Here is an 18,440-nt window from a genome sequence, read left to right on the forward strand (position 1 = left end):
TCCTATCTTGAAATATCAGCACCAAGACATATATGGTACACAGTAGGCACTTAGTAGTGGCTTCCCTTGTGACTCAGTGGTAAAGAATCTAGCTGTCAATGCAGGAGATGAAAGAGACCAGGGTTTGATCCCTGTGTTAGGAAGATCCCCTGGAGAAGGAAACAACAACACACTCCTGCATTCTTGCCTGGAGAATTCCATGGACAGAGGAGCCTGGCCCGCCCCAGTCCATGGGGTTGCAATAGTCAGACTTGACTTAGCAGTTAAACCATCACCAACAGGCACTTAATAAAGGTGTGTTACTGAGTTCTCCAGAGACCTGTTTGGGACCATATCTTGTAAGTGCAGAAGTCATTCTTGCAGATCTTCTGAGCAGAGATCCACTTCCTCTATTGTCTCATCTGCTAAAAATATATGTACAATGATCTCAGCGTCCCTTTTAGCGTTTAAAAATTCTAAGCCTTTTATAAAGTGATTTTGTGAAGTAAATCCGTTTAATAAATCTACCTACTGCACTGTTCTCATCCAGGAGACACAAAACTTAAGGAGTTGCATTGGACTGCTCTCTCTGGTGACCAGGTATTTAAGAACAATATGATCGGGGTAAGGCTGATTTTCATCTTATCTTTGTTTTTCCGTGGCAATGAGAAGCGGGCAAGTATTTTTCATGGTTTCATTATTGACTCTATATCTTAACAAACTGTATGTTCCGAGAACTTAAAATCCAAGGGTCTAAAACCCAGGTTTGCTGAAAACTAGGCTCGCAGTTGCGAAAGTGAGATCACTAAATCACCCAGGTTTTTTGCACACCACCCCGCTCGCTTCCCCTGTGTTTTCCTGTGCCCAGGCCAGGTTGCTAATTAGGTAACTTCTTATCATAATTGCCTAGTCAGCCTTAATGGCTTCACACACTGCTCTGTCTCTCACTGGTCCCGTAGGGCCGCTTTTCAATTGTTAAAACAGCTGCTGAGTTTCCAACCGGAGGAGGCTCGGAGCGCGCCGAGGGGGAAGCGCTCCCCGGCTGAAGACTGTGGTAGGCAGGCGGCCGCGGGGAAAGTGGGACATGCATGCACGGTCTGCACACTATGCTCTCCGCCTCCAACCTCGATTTTAGCTCGTCTCCCCACCCCGCCCCCAAATCAACACGAGTTCCCCCTATGTGCACCCGGGTCTCCCTGACAGTGGGATGCCCTTGGGCGCGTCTCTCTGGGTTTCGCAGCTCTGACCCGGTGTCTGCGGGCCTCCTTCTGCTTCTCTGCTGCTGGCTGGGAGGTCAGGAGGGAAGTACGTCTCCCGCGATGCCGCCCGCGAGGGTCTCTGTTTGAGGAGCGCTGGGTCGCCGGCTGTGTGTGTGTGTGCGTGTGTGTGTGTGTGTGTGTGTGTGTGTGTGTGCGCGTGCGAGCGCGCGCGCGCGATGGCGCGCAGCGGGAGGGAGGGAGGAACTGAGCGGGAGACGGTGGGCAGAGGCGGGAGGGGGCGGGCGGGCAGCGGCGGGGCGGGCGGGGAGCGGCTCGGGGCTTCAGCAGTGACACTCGGCAGAGATCAGCACTCCCGGCTCAGCGGCGCGAGAGAGCGGAGCGAGCCCAGCCGCGCCCCCGCCGCCGCCGCCGGGTGCGCCCGACCCTCCGCGCGCCGCGCTCCAGCCTGGCGCCGGCGTCCCGAGCGGCGTCCGCCGAGCCCGCAGCCGCTCCCAGCTCCGCCGCAGCCTCCTGCGGCCGCCCGGCCCCCCGCACCACCCCCCGGCCTTTTAAAAGGACCTCCCGCCGCTCGCGCGCTCTGCCCCGGGGTTTCCCCGGGCCCCGCGCTTCGCCCTGCTCTACTTCTCAGCAACTTCGGCGGCCGCACGCCGCCGGTTGTCGCCCGCCTTTGAAGTTTGCAGCGCCGACCGCAAAGTTAGGACACTTCGGGCGATTTCATTTTTCCCCCCTCTTTTATCTGCCTCCCCCTCCAAGTGCTTGTGGTTCCTGAGTACCAGTGTTCAGCATCTTGGCCGGAGCAGCCGGGGACGTGGACTTGTTCGCACACCACACCTCGGGGAGGGATCTTTGCTCTTCCCTTCAGAAAAACATGCATTTTGTAAGGTAAGTAGCGAGGAGGGGAAAAAAAAAAAAAGCCGACGTCCCGCCGCCTCGCCCAGCCACCCGAGACCAGGCGCAAGGAGCGCCCACCCCGGCGGGCTGGTCGGGGAGAAGGCGAGGCGCGTATGCCGGGGCCCGCCGGGCGCTCGGTCCCCGCTGGCCGAGGGCGCCGGCTCCCGAGGAGCTGAGGGCAGCAGGGCGTGCAGCAGGTCCCCGCGGGTGCCCCAGGCGGGCTTCGCGCTGGGCGGCCCCGGAGGTGCAGGGAGAGCGTACTCAGGCCCGGGACGCGGGGCCGAGTGCCCGGGCTGCGGCGGCGTCCTGGGAGCCGCGGAGCCTGTACCCCCCGACTTGGCCCGCCCGCCCCGGGTTCGTGCCCTCCGCCCGCCGCTGCAGGAAGCCTGCGGGACCTGGGGTCTCGCAAGGCGCGTCTCAGCGTGAAGCGAGAAGAGAGGGCTCTGGCTGGTGCGAGGGGCGGGCTCCTGGCGGACTGTCCCGGGGTCTCTGCCCGGCCTTGCCCCGGGGGACCTCCCACCGCTTCGGCTCCTCAGGCATCCTTGGCGGGTTAAGGCGAGCATCGTCAGAGAAACTTCCTCGAGCCGAGCGGGGTGGCCCGGTGACCTGATCCTACTTTTGCCGGGAAAGCAAAACTGCCACCGAGGGCACGCTTCTTCCCGCCGCAGATGGAGCGCCCCAGTCCCGTCTGTGCGGGAGCCGGGGTTCGCCCGCCCTTCGGGCTGCAGTCGGGCCGGCCCCGACCCTTTGGAATCCGAACGAGCGGCTCCAGGTCCCAGCTGTTCTCTTGGAGCGGGGGGCACTTCGCAAACTGCTCGTCTGGGGGTACGGTTTCGGTACACCCCGCTCCCTCGGTGCCCCCTTCTCACCGCACGCCTCCTCCCGCGGAGGTCGAGGCGGGAGGACTCCGCGCAGCCCCCGCGCCCGCTGCGCGCGGGTCCCCGAGGCCCGCGGAGCTCAGCGCGGGCCCTCTGCGCTCGGCTCAGCTAGCCTTCGGGCGGGTCGCGGGTCCCCTCCCGGTCCCCTTCGGGGCGCTGCCCAGCTCCCGCTCCTGGGTACAAGTCGCTCCCAGAAACCGAGACCTTGAGCGGGAAATGAACCTGAGAAATTGTTTCTGGGTGTGTTTGTTAATTGGTATAACAGAATTCTTTTTAGCAACTTAGTTGGGTTGTAAATTTTTTTTTTTTTTACTTCTCATCTTTCGATCCCGCTAAATCGCACAAAACGCATGTGTATGTATTTTCGTTGCTGATCTCCGAACACACTAAGCTCTCTTAACCCCCCTCCACCCCTCCTCCTCCCGCCTCGCTTCCTGAACCTTTTTTTCTTTTCTGAAGGAGGGAATCTCCGCACCTCCTCCTCCTCTCCTCCCACCCGATCCCTGAGCGCCTGTGAGAACCAGGGGAGTCGTCAATGGAAATAAATAGGACCCCGCTCCATTCTCCGCCCCCTTCAAACAAGTAAAATCCTCCCCGGGCTCACAGAAGTAGAGATAAAACATCCCTCCCGAGGGAGCGGTTGTCGGCATTTGATGGGATTGAATTGTTTTATTATCCTGAAAGACGTGACGGATGGATGCGAGAGCAAAGATGCGAACAGACCAGAGTGTACTGAGGGCTATCGGTATTTATTACTCATTATTGTTTATTAAAAGTGATAATAAGGTCCGTAACCCTAGCTGAAGGCTGTGTTTATAGTTGGTTTTGATTCTATGTCAGTCTCTTATTACAGTGGTTTCAGAAAGTGAAAACACCAAAAGGATATTAATTCCTCACACTCATTCTGCATATGGAATTAATCAAATGTCAAAAAAGATTCTGTTTACCAAAGTTTTAACCCATGAACTTTTGTAAGGTTGCAGTCATATAAATGTCCTCATTTGCCTCAATTTGTCTTCTTAAAGTTCAAAAAACTTGGCAACATAATTAATTATGGTCCCAATTCCCATTTTCAATCTAAACCTGTATTCAGGATTATATTAAAATATCCCATCATTTATCCTTTAAAAGTGACTCTGAAGAGTTTAAATTCTTGACGGGGTACAGGTGGCTGTGGGGAGCTGGGAATGAGGGACCCAGAAATTTTGAGAAATACTATTTCCTATTTCTCTCAAAAGCCCTTCACTTCTTCCTTAAAAAAAGAAATAAGTTTTTTCTTTTGCGCAGTTCTTAACTTCAGTGAATGTATTTAATCTTTACCACACACTCGAAACAGAACAGCTAGCAGCTTTGTGCATATTATTGTTTTCCTTTTTTATGTCAGGACATTTATTCATTAAACCTGTATGTTGAAGTCGAGGTGGCAGGCTCAGCGTGGCAATAGCACTGTTTTAGTTAGTAACTATCATAAAAAAGAAGCTAGACCTCTGTAATGGGCCTAAATTGCTATGAATCATGTGTGGTTTAAATTACACATTTATTTCAGCAGAGATGAAACCATGAATACAAAACATCTTTTAATCACTTGCAGATACAGCTTTTATCTCTTTAAAATGTAACAAATTATATAAGTGAAAAATACCTTTCTGTGAATGAGAGAAGCCGGCTTCCTCAGTTTATTTTTCCTGAGTTTATTGAACATTCAGGTAGTGAAGTATGAATATTAAAGAGTAAAGAATAATAGCATGTAAGGGAATGCTACATTTGAGGTAGCCACAGTGGGTCAGGTAACAATGGCAACTTTTTCAGTTGGCTTCGTGAGCCTGGTGATTCAGATTTTCATTTTTTCACTTGGATTTATTGACCAGACTGTGTGATAGTTGGGGAAATGTGTTGTCAACCTCCATGATTTGAAACGAAGGTGGGGAAAGATAGAAACAAAGTGTATCTGTGTTAGCTACCTATGTTCATTTTTCTGTTCAGTCTGTCTACACATTAGAATTTTTATTTTAAAGCCAGTTGTGTTTGTGTTGTCATTTTTAGAACAGAACTTATTTTTCATTTTGCTGACGGATGAGTAGATAGTAGAAATGAACAGTTATGTCTGAATTAACAGTATGAGTAGCATGATTTCACATAATTTGCCTTGATTTAAATTATTTTAATCCCTCTTCCTTAGTCTTCCCCAAGATTCGGTGGTTGACTATAGTAACCAGGTTGTGTTCTCTGAAACTTACTTGCTCCCTGTCTTCTTGTCAGGTGTTGCTTTGGGGACCAGTGCATTCATAGTAGCATCGTGGTAATAGATGAAACTTGCCAACGTCAATAGCCTTTAGGTAGACACCAGAAACAGCGCGCTCTATGATCTTCTGTACTGGGTCAAAGGCAAGCATAACCTGCAAAGATCAGTCAGATTATTCATTTGACCTTGAAACAGTGTCTGATACCTCTAAATATTTGTTTTGGAATGATTATTCTGAAAAATGTAATTTATTCTCCCTCATTGGTTCGCAATTACTTAATAGAAGCAACAGCTTAAAAAGTTTTAGTTGGATAGTCAGTCACTCCAAATCTGTGTTGAAACAGATTTTAAAATTCGAGTCCTCCAACATTTAAATACTCCATTTAAAGATACTTTGCAGTTTAAATCCTGAATTAGGCTAAGTTCTGCTTTATTTTTCCTCTGTATTGCTCCATTTGAAAATACTTTGCAATTTAAATACTGAATTTGGGCTAAGTTCTGCATTATTTTTCCTCTGTATTGCAATGCAAAGCAATACCTAAGATGCATGCAGTTGTGCTTCCAAACGTTACTTTCTACCTAGGAAGAAAAGTAAATACTGCTGTTGTCATTGCGGTTAAAGAAAGAAAAAAAGAATCTTATAATATGCCATGGAAAAACAGAATTGCTAATATTTTATTGAGCCACCCAGGGGTATATTGACCATACCTTCAGTTTATGTTGCTTGGGAAACCAGCACCATCTTAGTGTGAAATCTGTGTTTATTTGGATGTGTGTGTGTGTATCCGTTGCCTCTTCTGAGTTGCCACCTGAAAATGTGCTGTTCTGTGTCCCACCGATGCCCACGCCAGGCAGAACCAGAAGCAGGTGGTTTCTTGGCTGCTCACTTCCTAAACACACTTCTTAAACTCAAAGACGCTATATCTACATCTGCCCCTCCATTTTGGTTTTTTTACCGAAAACTGCAAACCAATACATAGTCTTTTGAAATATTTGGAGCATATATATATATGAAATATGTAATATTAATTCACCCAAAATAAAAAGGCATTGCTTGTTTTACATTTTAAAAATAAGAGTAAGGCATTTGATCAGTACGGAATAAAAGCAAACTAGCAATGTGTTTCTGCAGACTTTTCCCTTTGGGATGAAGAAACAGATTTGACCACAGAACAGCTGGATATTGGGTCCCATTACAATGTCAATTTTTTAAAGAACTCACCAAGCTAGATTTGATTTAAGCTTTGCTTTAAAGTCTGCAGACTTCAAGTTTATAAGTATAGAAACTTCCAAGATTACACGTTATTCCTTCAGTAAGGTCCAGATCCTTTGGAAACTGATTTATTTTAGTAAGTTGGTGAATAGATTTTGGCTTTCATTTGTTAATTTTTCCTTGTAGCAAATTTGGAAATGACACATATTTAATGTTCCATATATTTCTCTGAAGTATTTATTTTCAGTTTCACTTATAAAAATTCTGAAATAACTCTTTTGAGAAAGAAAAATGTGGCAGAATGTATATAGTTAAATTATCAAATGTCTCTTAAAATTATTCTTTCGAAAGAATTTGCTGCCTTTTGCATAGTTATAAGAAAAGAAAAAATATTTTTAGAAATAATGGGGTTATATAAACTTTGGAAGGAAGATAACAAAAATATGATTATACAGGATTGAAAATCAGCTCATTTGAGTGGAACTCGTAAGGCATGCTCGATCATGTCTGACTCTGTGGCCCCATGGACTGTAGCCTCCCCATGCTCCTGTGTCCATGGGATTCTCCAGGCAAGAACGCTGCAGGGTAACCATTTCCTTCTCCAGGGGATCTTCCCAACCCAGAGACTGAACCCAGATCTCCTGCACTGCATGCAGATTCTTTCCCCTCTGGGCCACTGGAAACTCCAGCATTTTCTCTTAGACACGGCCTCTGCAGTGTGGAGATCTCACATGTAATAACCAAAGAACAAAACTCAAGTTAGCCATATGTACTCATGTCTGGTTTCTAGCTGAAATGATTTCAACCAATAGTCTCAATGGTTTCAGCCAATACTAAAGGAACTGGTAACTGTTTTAAGTTTTTGTCTGTTAGTCTTTCTTCTCCCTAACATGAAATCGAGGTCAGAGCCCTCTTCTTCCAGCTGCACACTCAAACAGCAATGTATTCCATAATCAAAAGATATAGCCAAAACACATGGGTAATATTCAAATGGGTGTTTTACTAACAACAAAAGATTTCATAGCTACCTCTTTCTCTCTGTGGCAACATCCATATATATAAATAGATCTAGACAAAATATGAAAGTTTATCATTTTCTAAAATAAGTAGTAAAAACTGAATCCATAATTAGAAAGATTTGTGAGGCATGATACCTTCTTTTGGAAATCACCGTGATTGTTTTTAAAGTTATGGAAACTATGAATAAGTGTTTGTATGCAAAGATAGATAATATCATATCTCGACAGCTGACAAAATGGCAAATGCTGTGGTGCTTGCATGGAAATATTATATTTAAAAGGGGAAAATCTAATGTAAAAGAGCTCGATTTATTTAGGGTTAATTTCTCCAAAGTAGGTGCCTCTTGGAGTAAATAGATGTTTACAACTTATGGCACATCACAATGAAAAGTAAACCCTAGCAATGCCTGTGAACCTAGGAGATGGCTTTCATTATTTTCTTTTGCCCTAGTCATACGAACTCAAAGCCCATAGGCATTGCCAAGTGTAACATTATGCATTTTATTCCAGCAATAAAATGTGTTTCTGACTAAATTATCGGTCATACCAAACACATACCCATGAACATCAATGTATTTGATCCTTCTTAGTTATCTTGTTTAAAATACATTTAAAGGTAAATAATAAATACTAGTATATATATATCATGATTTAAATCTACATGTTGTTCATAGGTTGATAGTACTCAGTAAATGTTGTAATTTCACATTAAATTATAACATTCACTAAAATTCCCTGATATTATCAAAAGCTTCAAATCAGGTTGATTCAGAAGTAGCTAGATCCTGTAATTGAAGAGATATTTGTAGCCAGCAGGGGCGACAGAGATCAGAAACAGCAGTGCTGGCCAGAACACGAGGCAAACTGAGAAAGACACAGCGGCCACTCGACTCTCGGCCTCTCCAAGTCTCAGCTGGAGAGCGTCTCGGTTCTAGCACTGATCCTTCAAAAGTTTGCTAAAATCGCTATGAAAATACATTACTTTCTGTGGAAAAATAAAATTGCCTGTTTAATGGGAGATACAAATTTAACACTCTAACAATTGCAGTAGCAGAATTAACTGTGCTAGTAGATAAACTGACAGACGACAGGTCCGCCAAGACATGTCCTGAGAGGTACTGGGGACCCTGCCTCAACGAGGTCTCTCACGGTACTAAACACCGCCTGGAAAAATTTGCTTGTTCATTTTTAAAGTAATTTTGTTTTTCACTGGCCTCTATAAATATGAAAATATCCCTGGGATGGGAAACAGGGTAAAGCAGCAGTGGGCTAATATCTTCCAAAGATGTTCAGTTCAGTTCAGTTCAGTCGCTCAGTCGTGTCCGACTCTTTGCGACCCCATGAATTGCAGCACGCCAGGCCTCCCTGTCCATCCCCAACTCCCGGAGTTCACTCAGACTCACGTCCATCAAGTCAGTGATGCCATCCAGCCATCTCATCCTCTGTCATCCCCTTCTCCTCCTGCCCCCAATCCCTCCCAGCATCAGAGTCTTCTCCAATGAGTCAACTCTTCGCATGAGGTGACCAAAGTACTGGAGTTTCAGCTTTAGCATCAATCCTTCCAAAGAAATCCCAGGGCAGATGTTAATAGCTAGATAAAGCAGATTGGAATGCGGCTAGTTTAAGGCAGAATTTGAGAGGGGGTGTGCCTTGGGCTCTCTCAGCTCTCCTTTAGACAGCCTACTCTAGTACACACCTCTTCCATGTTCTCTTCCTCTGGGGATCGATGCTCAGTTTCTTACACTCTAGTGTAAGTTACACGCAGGGCCAGCTTCTTGGGCTGCATTTAGAAGACCCCAGTGCTCAGTTGCATGCTCTGCCATTGCTGAAATTCTGTTGTTGCAATTTTGAAATTCTCTATTTATGAATAAGAGATCTTATATTGGGTCCCACAAACTGTGTAACTCACTTTCATCCTACTTTGGTAGGAATTTAAGACAGAATCTTGATGTCAAGGAATTGGAAAGGACATTTTATAATGTTTTTGCAAGGTTAGATCCAGTGAATATTTGATTTAAAAACACATCAATATTTGATTTTAAAATATTTTAACTAAAAGATATAGGAAACTCTTTTAAACAACTGAGGCAGAAGATTCCCATTGCCTCTAAAATTATACTGACTAGCTAGTTACCAGTTTCTAATAGTGTCAGTCTTGTAGAGCAGCATTCCCTAAAGGTGTTCTTTTCTCCTTTTTCACAGAAACACAATGTCTCATTATGATGAAAGAAGAAAATAGAAGATGTTTTATCTGTATTTACTTTTATGTATAAAGAAGGAAAATAGTTTTGTTAATATTATTTAATATATCTATTGAAAAAGACAGTGTAACTCACCATATCATAAGGTCATTGAACAATTAAAAAATGGCCAAGGTGATAGCTTCTATGAAGTAAAAATAATGTGAAGTGAAAATGACATTCTAATCAGCCTTTACAAGAAGTAAGCTCTGCTCACAAATTAAGTAGAAAAAAATTAAAATATACAATTGAATCCACTATAATTAATTATATTTATCTCAGTATGGAATGGCTTGTTATTTTATACAAATGAAATATATATATATGTATTTAAAATCACAACTCTAGGAGATTTGGAGACAACACATTACAGAGCCAGAGATACTGAAAGAAGGTGAACAGGTAGCTGAAAAAGCCTCAGTTACATTAGTCATCATAATCTTCAAAAGTATTCTTAATTATTTGTACAAACATCTCGTAATTCCTGTTATCGATAATTAGATATTGTACTCCATTATTTTCTGAATATTTCAGTATTTTAAGAGTTAAAAAGTCTCATCTTCATGCTCATAAGAACATATGTTACATTCTGAAATTTTAAAAAATTTATTGTTTTACAGTGTAGTCAGTTATTAATGTGTTAAAGTTGTTTCTGTGCTTTGGATTTCATAATGTGAATGGAAAAGATTCTATTTATTAATATTATCATAGCCCTTGACTGTTTGTAAGATATTTCCACATCTATCATTTTCCTTAATCTTCACAGGAACCCAGTGAGGAAGTTATTATATCCTCCTACTGAGAAATCTGAGACTCAAGTTTCAGACAAACTGAGATAAACTTATCTGAACTTACAAACTTTTAACATAAAGTGATAACTCTTTGGTTTCAGAACTAAAATTGATAAAAATATCTAAATTTTTAAAAATTTAGATTAATTGCCAAATTAATTTGCAAGGATATAATCTGCTTAGTTTTTTAAAATAATTTAATGATTAAAAAATACCATTATTATTGTATAAGCCCACAAGACCTCAATCATAGGCTGCCTATGTGCTACATGTTTCTTTGTTTATTTCTTTTATTTGTTTCTTTGTTTATTTGATATTTGTTTTGATAGTTCAACTTATTAGGAAATTTTTTAGGGGAAAATGATTACATTTTCCACTTTAAAATCTGTGTTTAAGGTCATGCTAAACAACTTTTCTTTGAGAGTAAACACATTCGATTTAAAATAACACAAAGCTTAAGCAAGGAGAAGTAGATAAATAACGCCCCACACCTGTCCTTTGAGAAGGCTAAAGGCTTTTTTTTTCAATAAGGAGAATTTTTGAAAGTGAAATGGGGTAAAGATTGCTGACTATATATAAGGTCTGGTGTAAACCCCTCCTGTCTCCCCACATCCCCAAACACTGCACAGATTCTACCCCAATCACAAAAGGCAAACTAGTTCATCACTTTGCTTTGTTAAGTCTACGTGTAGCTAAGAGTACTGGCACCCCACTCTAGTACTCTTGCCTGGAAAATCCCATGCACGAAAGAGCATGGTAGGCTACAGTCCATGGGGTTGTGAAGAGTTGGACACAACTGAGCAACTTCACTTTCGCTTTTCACTTTTATAGCTATGGAATCAATTGTAGGCAAATCTCTTTTCCTTCCTTTAGCCCTCCTCTTAATTAGTTACACTGACCAGCCATGCAAACCTAAGTGTTAAAATGCCCCAAGATACACTGTTTGTTGTGCCTGATGTATATATGTGTGTGTAACAGACAAAGATTTAACATACTTTAGAAACAAGTTGTCTGGAAAAAGAAACAATAGAACATTTTCCTCACAAAGTGGAGTCTAATGAGAAAATTAAAAATTAAAGAATGAGTTATAAATGTATTAGAGACATATACCCTCTAATTTTGAAACATATTCCAACTATATATGGTAGGTTTAGTACTGAAAAATCAGTAGGCTGCAAAGTCCGTTTTAACATCAGTATTCAGTGAGGTCAGTGGCTCAGTCATGTCCGACTCTTTGCAACCCCATGGACTGCAGCAGGCAAGGCCTCCCTGTCCATCACCAACTCCCAGAGTTTACCCAAACTCATGTCCATTGAGTTGATGATGCCATCAGCTATCTCATCCTCTGTCATCCCCTTCTCCTCCTGCCCTCCGTCTTTCCCAGCATCAGGGTCTTTTCAAACGAGTCAGCTCTTCGCATCAGGTGGCCAGAATATTGGAGTTTCAGCCTCGCCATCAGTCCTTTCAATGAACAGCCAGGACTGATCTCCTTTAGGATGGACTGCTTGGATCTCCTTGCAGTCCAAGGGACTCTCAGGAGTCTTCTCCAACACCACAGTTCACAAGCATCAGTTCTTCGGTGCTCAGCTTTCTTCACAATCCAACTCTCACATCTATACATGACCACTGAAAAAACCATAGCTTTGACTAGATGGACCTTTGTTGGTAATGTCTCTGCTTTTAAATATGCTGTCTATGTTGGTCATAGCTTTTCTTCCAAGGAGCAAGCCTCTTTTAGTTTCACGGCTGCAGTCACCATCTGCAGTGATTTTGGAGCCCTAAAAAATAAAATCAGCCACTGTTTCCACTGTTTCCCCATCTATTTGCCATGAAGTGATGGGACCAGAAGCCATGGTCTTAGTTTTCTGAATGTTGAGCTTTAAGCCAACGTTTTCACTCTCCTCTTTCACTTTCATCAAGAGGCTCTTTAGTTCTTCTTCACTTTCTGCCATAAGGGTGCTGTCATCTGCATATCTGAGGTTGTTGATATTTCTCCTGGCAGCGTTGATTTGGGGCTCAGTGGTAAAGAATTTGCCTATGAATGCAGAAGATGCAGGAGACACCGGGTTTGATCCCTGGGTCGGGAAGATCCCTTGGAGAAGGGAGTGGCAGCCCATTCCAGTATTCCTGCCTGGAAAATTCCATGGACAGAGTAGCTTGGTGGGTTACAGTCCATGGGGTCACAAAGACTCAGACACAACTGAGTGACTCAGCATGCAAAAAAAATAGTAATTCTGTACTACAATTATTTTATTATTTCACTAATAATGTGAAATTTTTGAGAGGTAAGATTTGAAGTTAGTTCAGTTTTAAGGTTTTTTTAAAATAGTGATTTCCAAGAAAGTTGGATGGAATTGCACATTTCAGTGGAATAATGAGAGCCATTATAGACATGTATATCACATATTCCAAATATCCTAAACGTTTCAAGCCCTTTAAAACACAATGAGGAATAAGTAGATTCAAATAATGAAAATATTTATACACACACACCCGTATTACTGCTTCAGCCACCAAATTCAGTCTTATAATTGAAAAACTCTATGTTTAAAGTTTATTCACACTTACAAAAACAAGGACCACAAAGAGGCAGTTTGGAAACATCTCTTCGTCTTGGCAGGTTTTATCTTGTAATGAACACCCTTGACCCCCAAGACTCACCAGCTGCAGCTTTTCCTTAATGATTCCCTTAAAAAGATTTTAATAAGACTGAAAGCCACGTCTAACTATATGCCTTACTTTTGAGGTGGGGAGGAAGGAATGAAACAATTGTGGGTGTGAATTCCCACACTGGGTCAGTATTCTGTAGTTAGTCATCTTTCTAATGGTTCTAGGGGTATGTGTTTGTATTATTTCATCATAATTTGCTATAAGCTCTTCATTAAAAGTGACTGTGAGGCCTGTCTGCATCGTCTGCCTTTTGAGTGTCCTGTTCTTCAATCATCCCTTAATCCAGAAATAATAATGCAGAACATCCCGGGAACTGAGCCTAATCCTCAGCTCTCTCATCTCAACACGTGCCTCTTAAAGCCTTTGCTGGATCTAGTGCCCAAAAAGCCTGCGTACACTCACCTTTGAATCAGTTACAGCCCACCTTTTTTTATTAAACAATATTGATGTCTTCAGATAAGGCATATCTAGGGTAACAAAAGGAATAGTAACTGTTTCCTACTGTCTGTGTTAAAAACCTAACATCTCACACTTTCCTCTGTGTTTCTAGTCAGTCTCTTATTAAATTGGAACCTAACCTTTTACCTGATTGATTAGGTAAATAAACGTAGAATAATCTGATGCTGAAACTCCTTCTGATATCTCTGTTGTAAGAGCAAGTCAAAACGTGTGTCTTTTGCTGTTGAATAAAATTTTACAACTAGTTGGACAGCTGGCTTATAGTATTTGTTAATGAGTAGAACTTTCTTTACTTTTAAAAGAGAACACATGTCTACCATTTTTAATCTTATTATAATCCTGGGAAGAATTGTCTTCATTTTGTAGATGAGGGAACTGAAACTCAAAGAGATTAAGTAAGAGGCTTGCACTTTTGCTTAAAGTACAAAAGCCAATAACTGTTCAGTCAGAACTTTTCCAACTCTGATCCTCTTCCTCTAAGTCCAGTGATTATTTTCTATTTTAGGAACTTTGTTAACAGTCCCCAAATGTGGATGAATAAATGAATACATACATAAAAATTGCACGACGGGGGAGAATGGAAGAGAGTAGAAAACCAAACCAAAACTTAAATTCAAGTGTTCGTAGAAACATATAATCCTGAATTGATAGAGGCAAGAGACAGGAGAACGAGACATCGAAAGACGAGGGTCTCTAAACCACTAGATTCTCAGCAGCCAGGCGCTGCTTCGATCTCTGGGTCAGGAATATCCCCTGGAGCAGGACATGGCAACCCACGCCAGTATTCCTGCCTGGATAATTCCACAGACAGTGGGGCCTGGCAGGCTACCGCCCACAGGGTCACAGAGAGTTGGACAGGACCGGGCACACACATGCGGTGTCCTTGAAGAACGTGGTCTCATCTCTCCACAGGCTTGCCTCTGAGTGTACAGTTTGTTTGGAGCCTTGGATTTGAAGACCAAAGAGTTTAAATACTTTTACTTCATTTTACCAGAACAAGATACTCGTGTGCCCTCTTTCTTCTGGAAATAAGACTAATCTAGTGTTTAACCATGGTCACTGTTTAAGGTCGCTGGTATATCTGTCTCACCTACCTATCACTGGATCATAATATTGTGAGTACAGTTTTTGTACATTACTGTTGTGATTTTGTCCTGGGCTTCGGCATGGAAGCCAAATCCTCTTTGGTAGCAAGCAGGCTTTAGTGCTGTCGTACCAAAACAACTGCTGGCGGGGAGGAAGGAGTAAAGCTTCAGGATCAGCAGATATTGTGGAAAAGAAAATTGTCAAAGGCATTCATAACTTGTGTCCTATTTAGCTTTTGCTGTCGTTTGTGAAACAGCTTCCGTAAAGCAGCAACTGTCCATGTTGTTGTCATTTGTCCATGACACACCCGTGAAGCGTCACCCACCTCTGCTTGGAGTGGGTTCTGTGTCGCCGCCGTAGAGGGGGCGCGTGGCCATGCCACTCTGGGGGTCTCAAGAAGACACACAGACAGAATGCAAAATGGGTTGCAGTAGGAGAATGAGCACGGAAACATGCACACCTTGATTTCTCTGCGGTTGCAGACGCTGGAGTGAAGAGTGCGCGGAAGTTTGCCCCCAGAGAGGGGGCGACGGTGCCCCAGCCACAGGGGCGGCAGGTCCTCCTGGTGCCCGGAGGGTGTAGAAGTGAGTCTGCAGGAGCAGAGGGGCTGTGACCCAAAGGGCCTCACGGGCGTGGCCTTCAGACTGTGCTTCACAGGAAGCATATGACTTTTTTTTTTTCAGCAGAAGAATGAAATAGATTTCATTTATCAAGGGGACCGAGCAGTGCTGTGTAGGACTGAGGAGAGGTCCAGGGGACACGGGTGTGAGAGCAGGCAGGGGAGGGTCAGTAAGTGGACAGTGAGGCGCTGGCCACTTGGGTAGAGAAGAGAGAGCGCCTTTGAGAGGAGATGTAGCAGGGGAGGGGCAGGATGTGATGGGTCATGCAATGTGGGGACTAAAACCTCAGGGAATGTTGAACTTCCTGGTTCAGCAGCTGGCAGGACGAGTGCTGCTGAAGTAATACCAGTGTGCACTGATTTCAAGGTAGCCCTTCAGCAGTCTCGCCGGGTTTGTTGTCTGAAATGGCACAGGGTCTCCAGTACCTTTCAGACAGCAAACTTGGAAACCAAGGTTCAGAGTGGTTCCACGTGTTTAATCGGCCCACGGTAGCGATGGTATAGAAGGGTTCCCAGTAACAGAGCCCAGATTCAGGTTGGCCACTCCACACCGTGAGGGTTAGATGCCTGGGAAAGGAAGGAAAATGGTTCTGGAGCTAGCACTCAGCCTGGAGGAAGCAGCCAACGACCATCCCCAGCAGCCTTGCACGGTCCAGAACGTTTAGGGATCTTTCTAATGGGAGACATTTCAAATTACCTTCTGACTGTTAGCAACCCCATGGACCGCAGCATGCAAGGCCTCCCTGTCCATCACCAACTCCCGGAATTTACTCAAACTCATGTCCATTGAGTCAGTGATGCAGTCCAGCCATCTCATCCTCTGTCGTCCCCTTCTCCTCCTGCCCCCAATCTTTCCCAGCATCATGGTCTTTTCAAACGAGTCAGCTCTTCACCTCAGGTGGCCAAAGTATTGGAGTCTCAGCTTCAGCATCAGTCCTTCATCAGTCCAATGAACACCCAGGACTGATCTCCTTTAGGATGGACTGGTTGGATCTCCTTGCAGTCCACAGGACTCTCAAGAGTCTTCTCCAACACCACAGTTCAAAAGCATCAGTTCTTCAGTGCTCAGCTTTCTTTATAGTCCAGCTCTCACATCCATACATGACTACTGGAAAAACCATAGTTGACGAGATGGACCTTTGTTGGCAAAGTAATGTCTCTGCTTTTGAATACGCTGTCTATGTTGGTCATAATTTTCCTTCCAAGGAGTAAGCATCTTTTAATTTCATGGCTGCAGTCATCATCTGCAGTGATTTTGGAGCCCCCCCAAATTAAGTCTGTATCTCCATTTATTTGCCATGAAGTGATGGGACCAGATGCCATGATCATAGTTTTCTGAATGTTGAGCTTTAAGCCAACTTTTTCACTCTCCTCTTTCACTTTCATCAAGAGGCTCTTTAGTTCTTCACTTTCTGCCATTAGGGTGGTGTCATCTGATATCTGAGGTTATTTACCTTACTTCCATCTATAAGCTTCTCGAAAGCAATAAAATTAAGCAAATATTTATTTAGTGCTTATTTGTGCAGAACTAAAAAAGTCTACATTGAGGATATAAAGAGTAAAAAAGTAATTTCTGTCTAAGGGGCACTTTCTTGGGTAAACTCATGTTATATAAGCCTCATGAAGGGCTTTTTTTTAGGGACAAGGGAAAAAACAAAAATAGCTATAATTCAAGTGAGATAAGAAAGTACAGAAGAACCAAAGTCTCTGGTTTTTACAGGAGAACTGTGGTTCAGCTTTATCCGCCTTCAAAGTCCCCAAGGAACTCACAATAGGCACTTAATAAACACCAGCTCACTTACTGACAGTGTACAGAGAGAGCTCAGATAACAAGCCATCTAAGTAAACACCACACTGCTGCAATCCTATTAGGAATCTCCCTAGGGAAAGTCAGGCAGCATCCTTTCTCTGTAGGAACACCTCCTACTTTTTAAAGTGCTCTGTTCAGTTTCACCGCTTTATCAGATAAGTAATTCACCACGTTCCAGCCTCCTTCCCTCTCAGGCCCTGCCAGGCCCTGGACTAGCTGGGCTAGCCACAGGACTTCTAATCTTTCTTTCATCTGATAATGGACCTTGAAAAACTGTGGTGTTGCCCTTCCTCGCACCCCCCCCCCCCACCTCGGGGTTAACATTGGTCAGCTGTCCTCCACGTGATGTGATTGTCACTGTGGTCCCTGAGGCTTGCCCGTGTGGGCGCAAGCCTTTGGGTGGCTGAGGGTTTTATTGTTGGCGACCCCATGGACTGTGGCCCACCAGGCTCCTCTGTCCATAGAATTTTCTGTGGCAAGAATACTGGAGTGAATTGCCATGCCCTTCTCCACGGGATCTTCCCAATTCAGGGATCAAACCCCAGTGTTCTGAACTGCAGACAGATTCTTTAACACTGAGCCACAGGGTAACCCAGTTCATGCAGGCAAATTCCTGAATGTGAAGCCTGGGAGATGAAGCAGGTCCTTCCCCTCGGTCTTCCTCAGTTTCCTCATCTGTAAAGGTCCCTTCTAGGCCCAATATTTGGTGGTTCTCGGGGCTTAGTCTCTCCATCAGGTCCCTGCTGAAACAGCGCTTTCTCAGAGAGATCTTCCCCGGGCACTCAGCTAGCTCTGTCCCCTCCAGCCTTCCCCGCTCTGTGGCTTCCCCTCCTGCCTCTTCACCTCTCATTTGCATCACAGTGCTCCTGCTCGCAAGGATCTTTATGTGGAGCCTCTCTTAAATCCAACAAAGTGTAAGCTTTGCAAGCATGAGAACCTCACGCAAGCATCTTGTTCACTGCTCTATTTCCAGACCTCAAGAGTGCCTAGCACAGAGTAAGTACCCAATAACTGTTTGTTGAATCAGCCAGTGAGCTCTGCAATTCCACCATGCTTGCTCTCCGAGAAAGGTTTCTGTTGTCACACTGCCTTGTGGATGAATATCACTTTTTATTATATCACTAGAAGCTTGGGTATAAAAGATTTCTTTGATCATAACCGATGGAAGATGCAGCCCATGTGTTCAGCAGACAGAGCTGGCAGAATTGCCAAAGCAAGTTTTAAAACCAGGTTTGTCCTGAGAACAAGAATCTCTCTGAGCTCAGATAATTGAAGTACCTGGTTTTGTTAGTATGATGAGTAGAACTAAAAAAACCTTTTAGA

The 18,440-nt window shown here is 43.9% G+C and overlaps 1 protein-coding gene across 2 annotated transcripts in view; it reads left to right on the top strand.

Annotated features, from left to right (window-relative positions):
• The first annotated feature begins 1,136 nt into the window (after positions 1-1,136).
• Positions 1,137-18,440, top strand: part of NDNF (neuron derived neurotrophic factor) — a 48,692-nt gene continuing 31,388 nt past the window's right edge. The window contains exons 1-2 of one of the 2 annotated variants that reach the window (XM_042251108.2): positions 1,137-1,284; positions 1,953-2,081. In XM_042251108.2, coding sequence (XP_042107042.1) covers positions 2,068-2,081 — 14 coding nt within the window. In that variant the 5' untranslated portion in view covers positions 1,137-1,284; positions 1,953-2,067. Of the gene's footprint in view, positions 1,285-1,544; positions 2,082-18,440 lie in introns of those variants that run through there. The other variant, XM_004009584.6, reaches the window with a different exon arrangement.

The sequence above is a fragment of the Ovis aries genome, chromosome 6, assembly GCF_016772045.2.
Source record: "Ovis aries strain OAR_USU_Benz2616 breed Rambouillet chromosome 6, ARS-UI_Ramb_v3.0, whole genome shotgun sequence".
Lineage (NCBI taxonomy): Eukaryota > Metazoa > Chordata > Mammalia > Artiodactyla > Bovidae > Ovis > Ovis aries.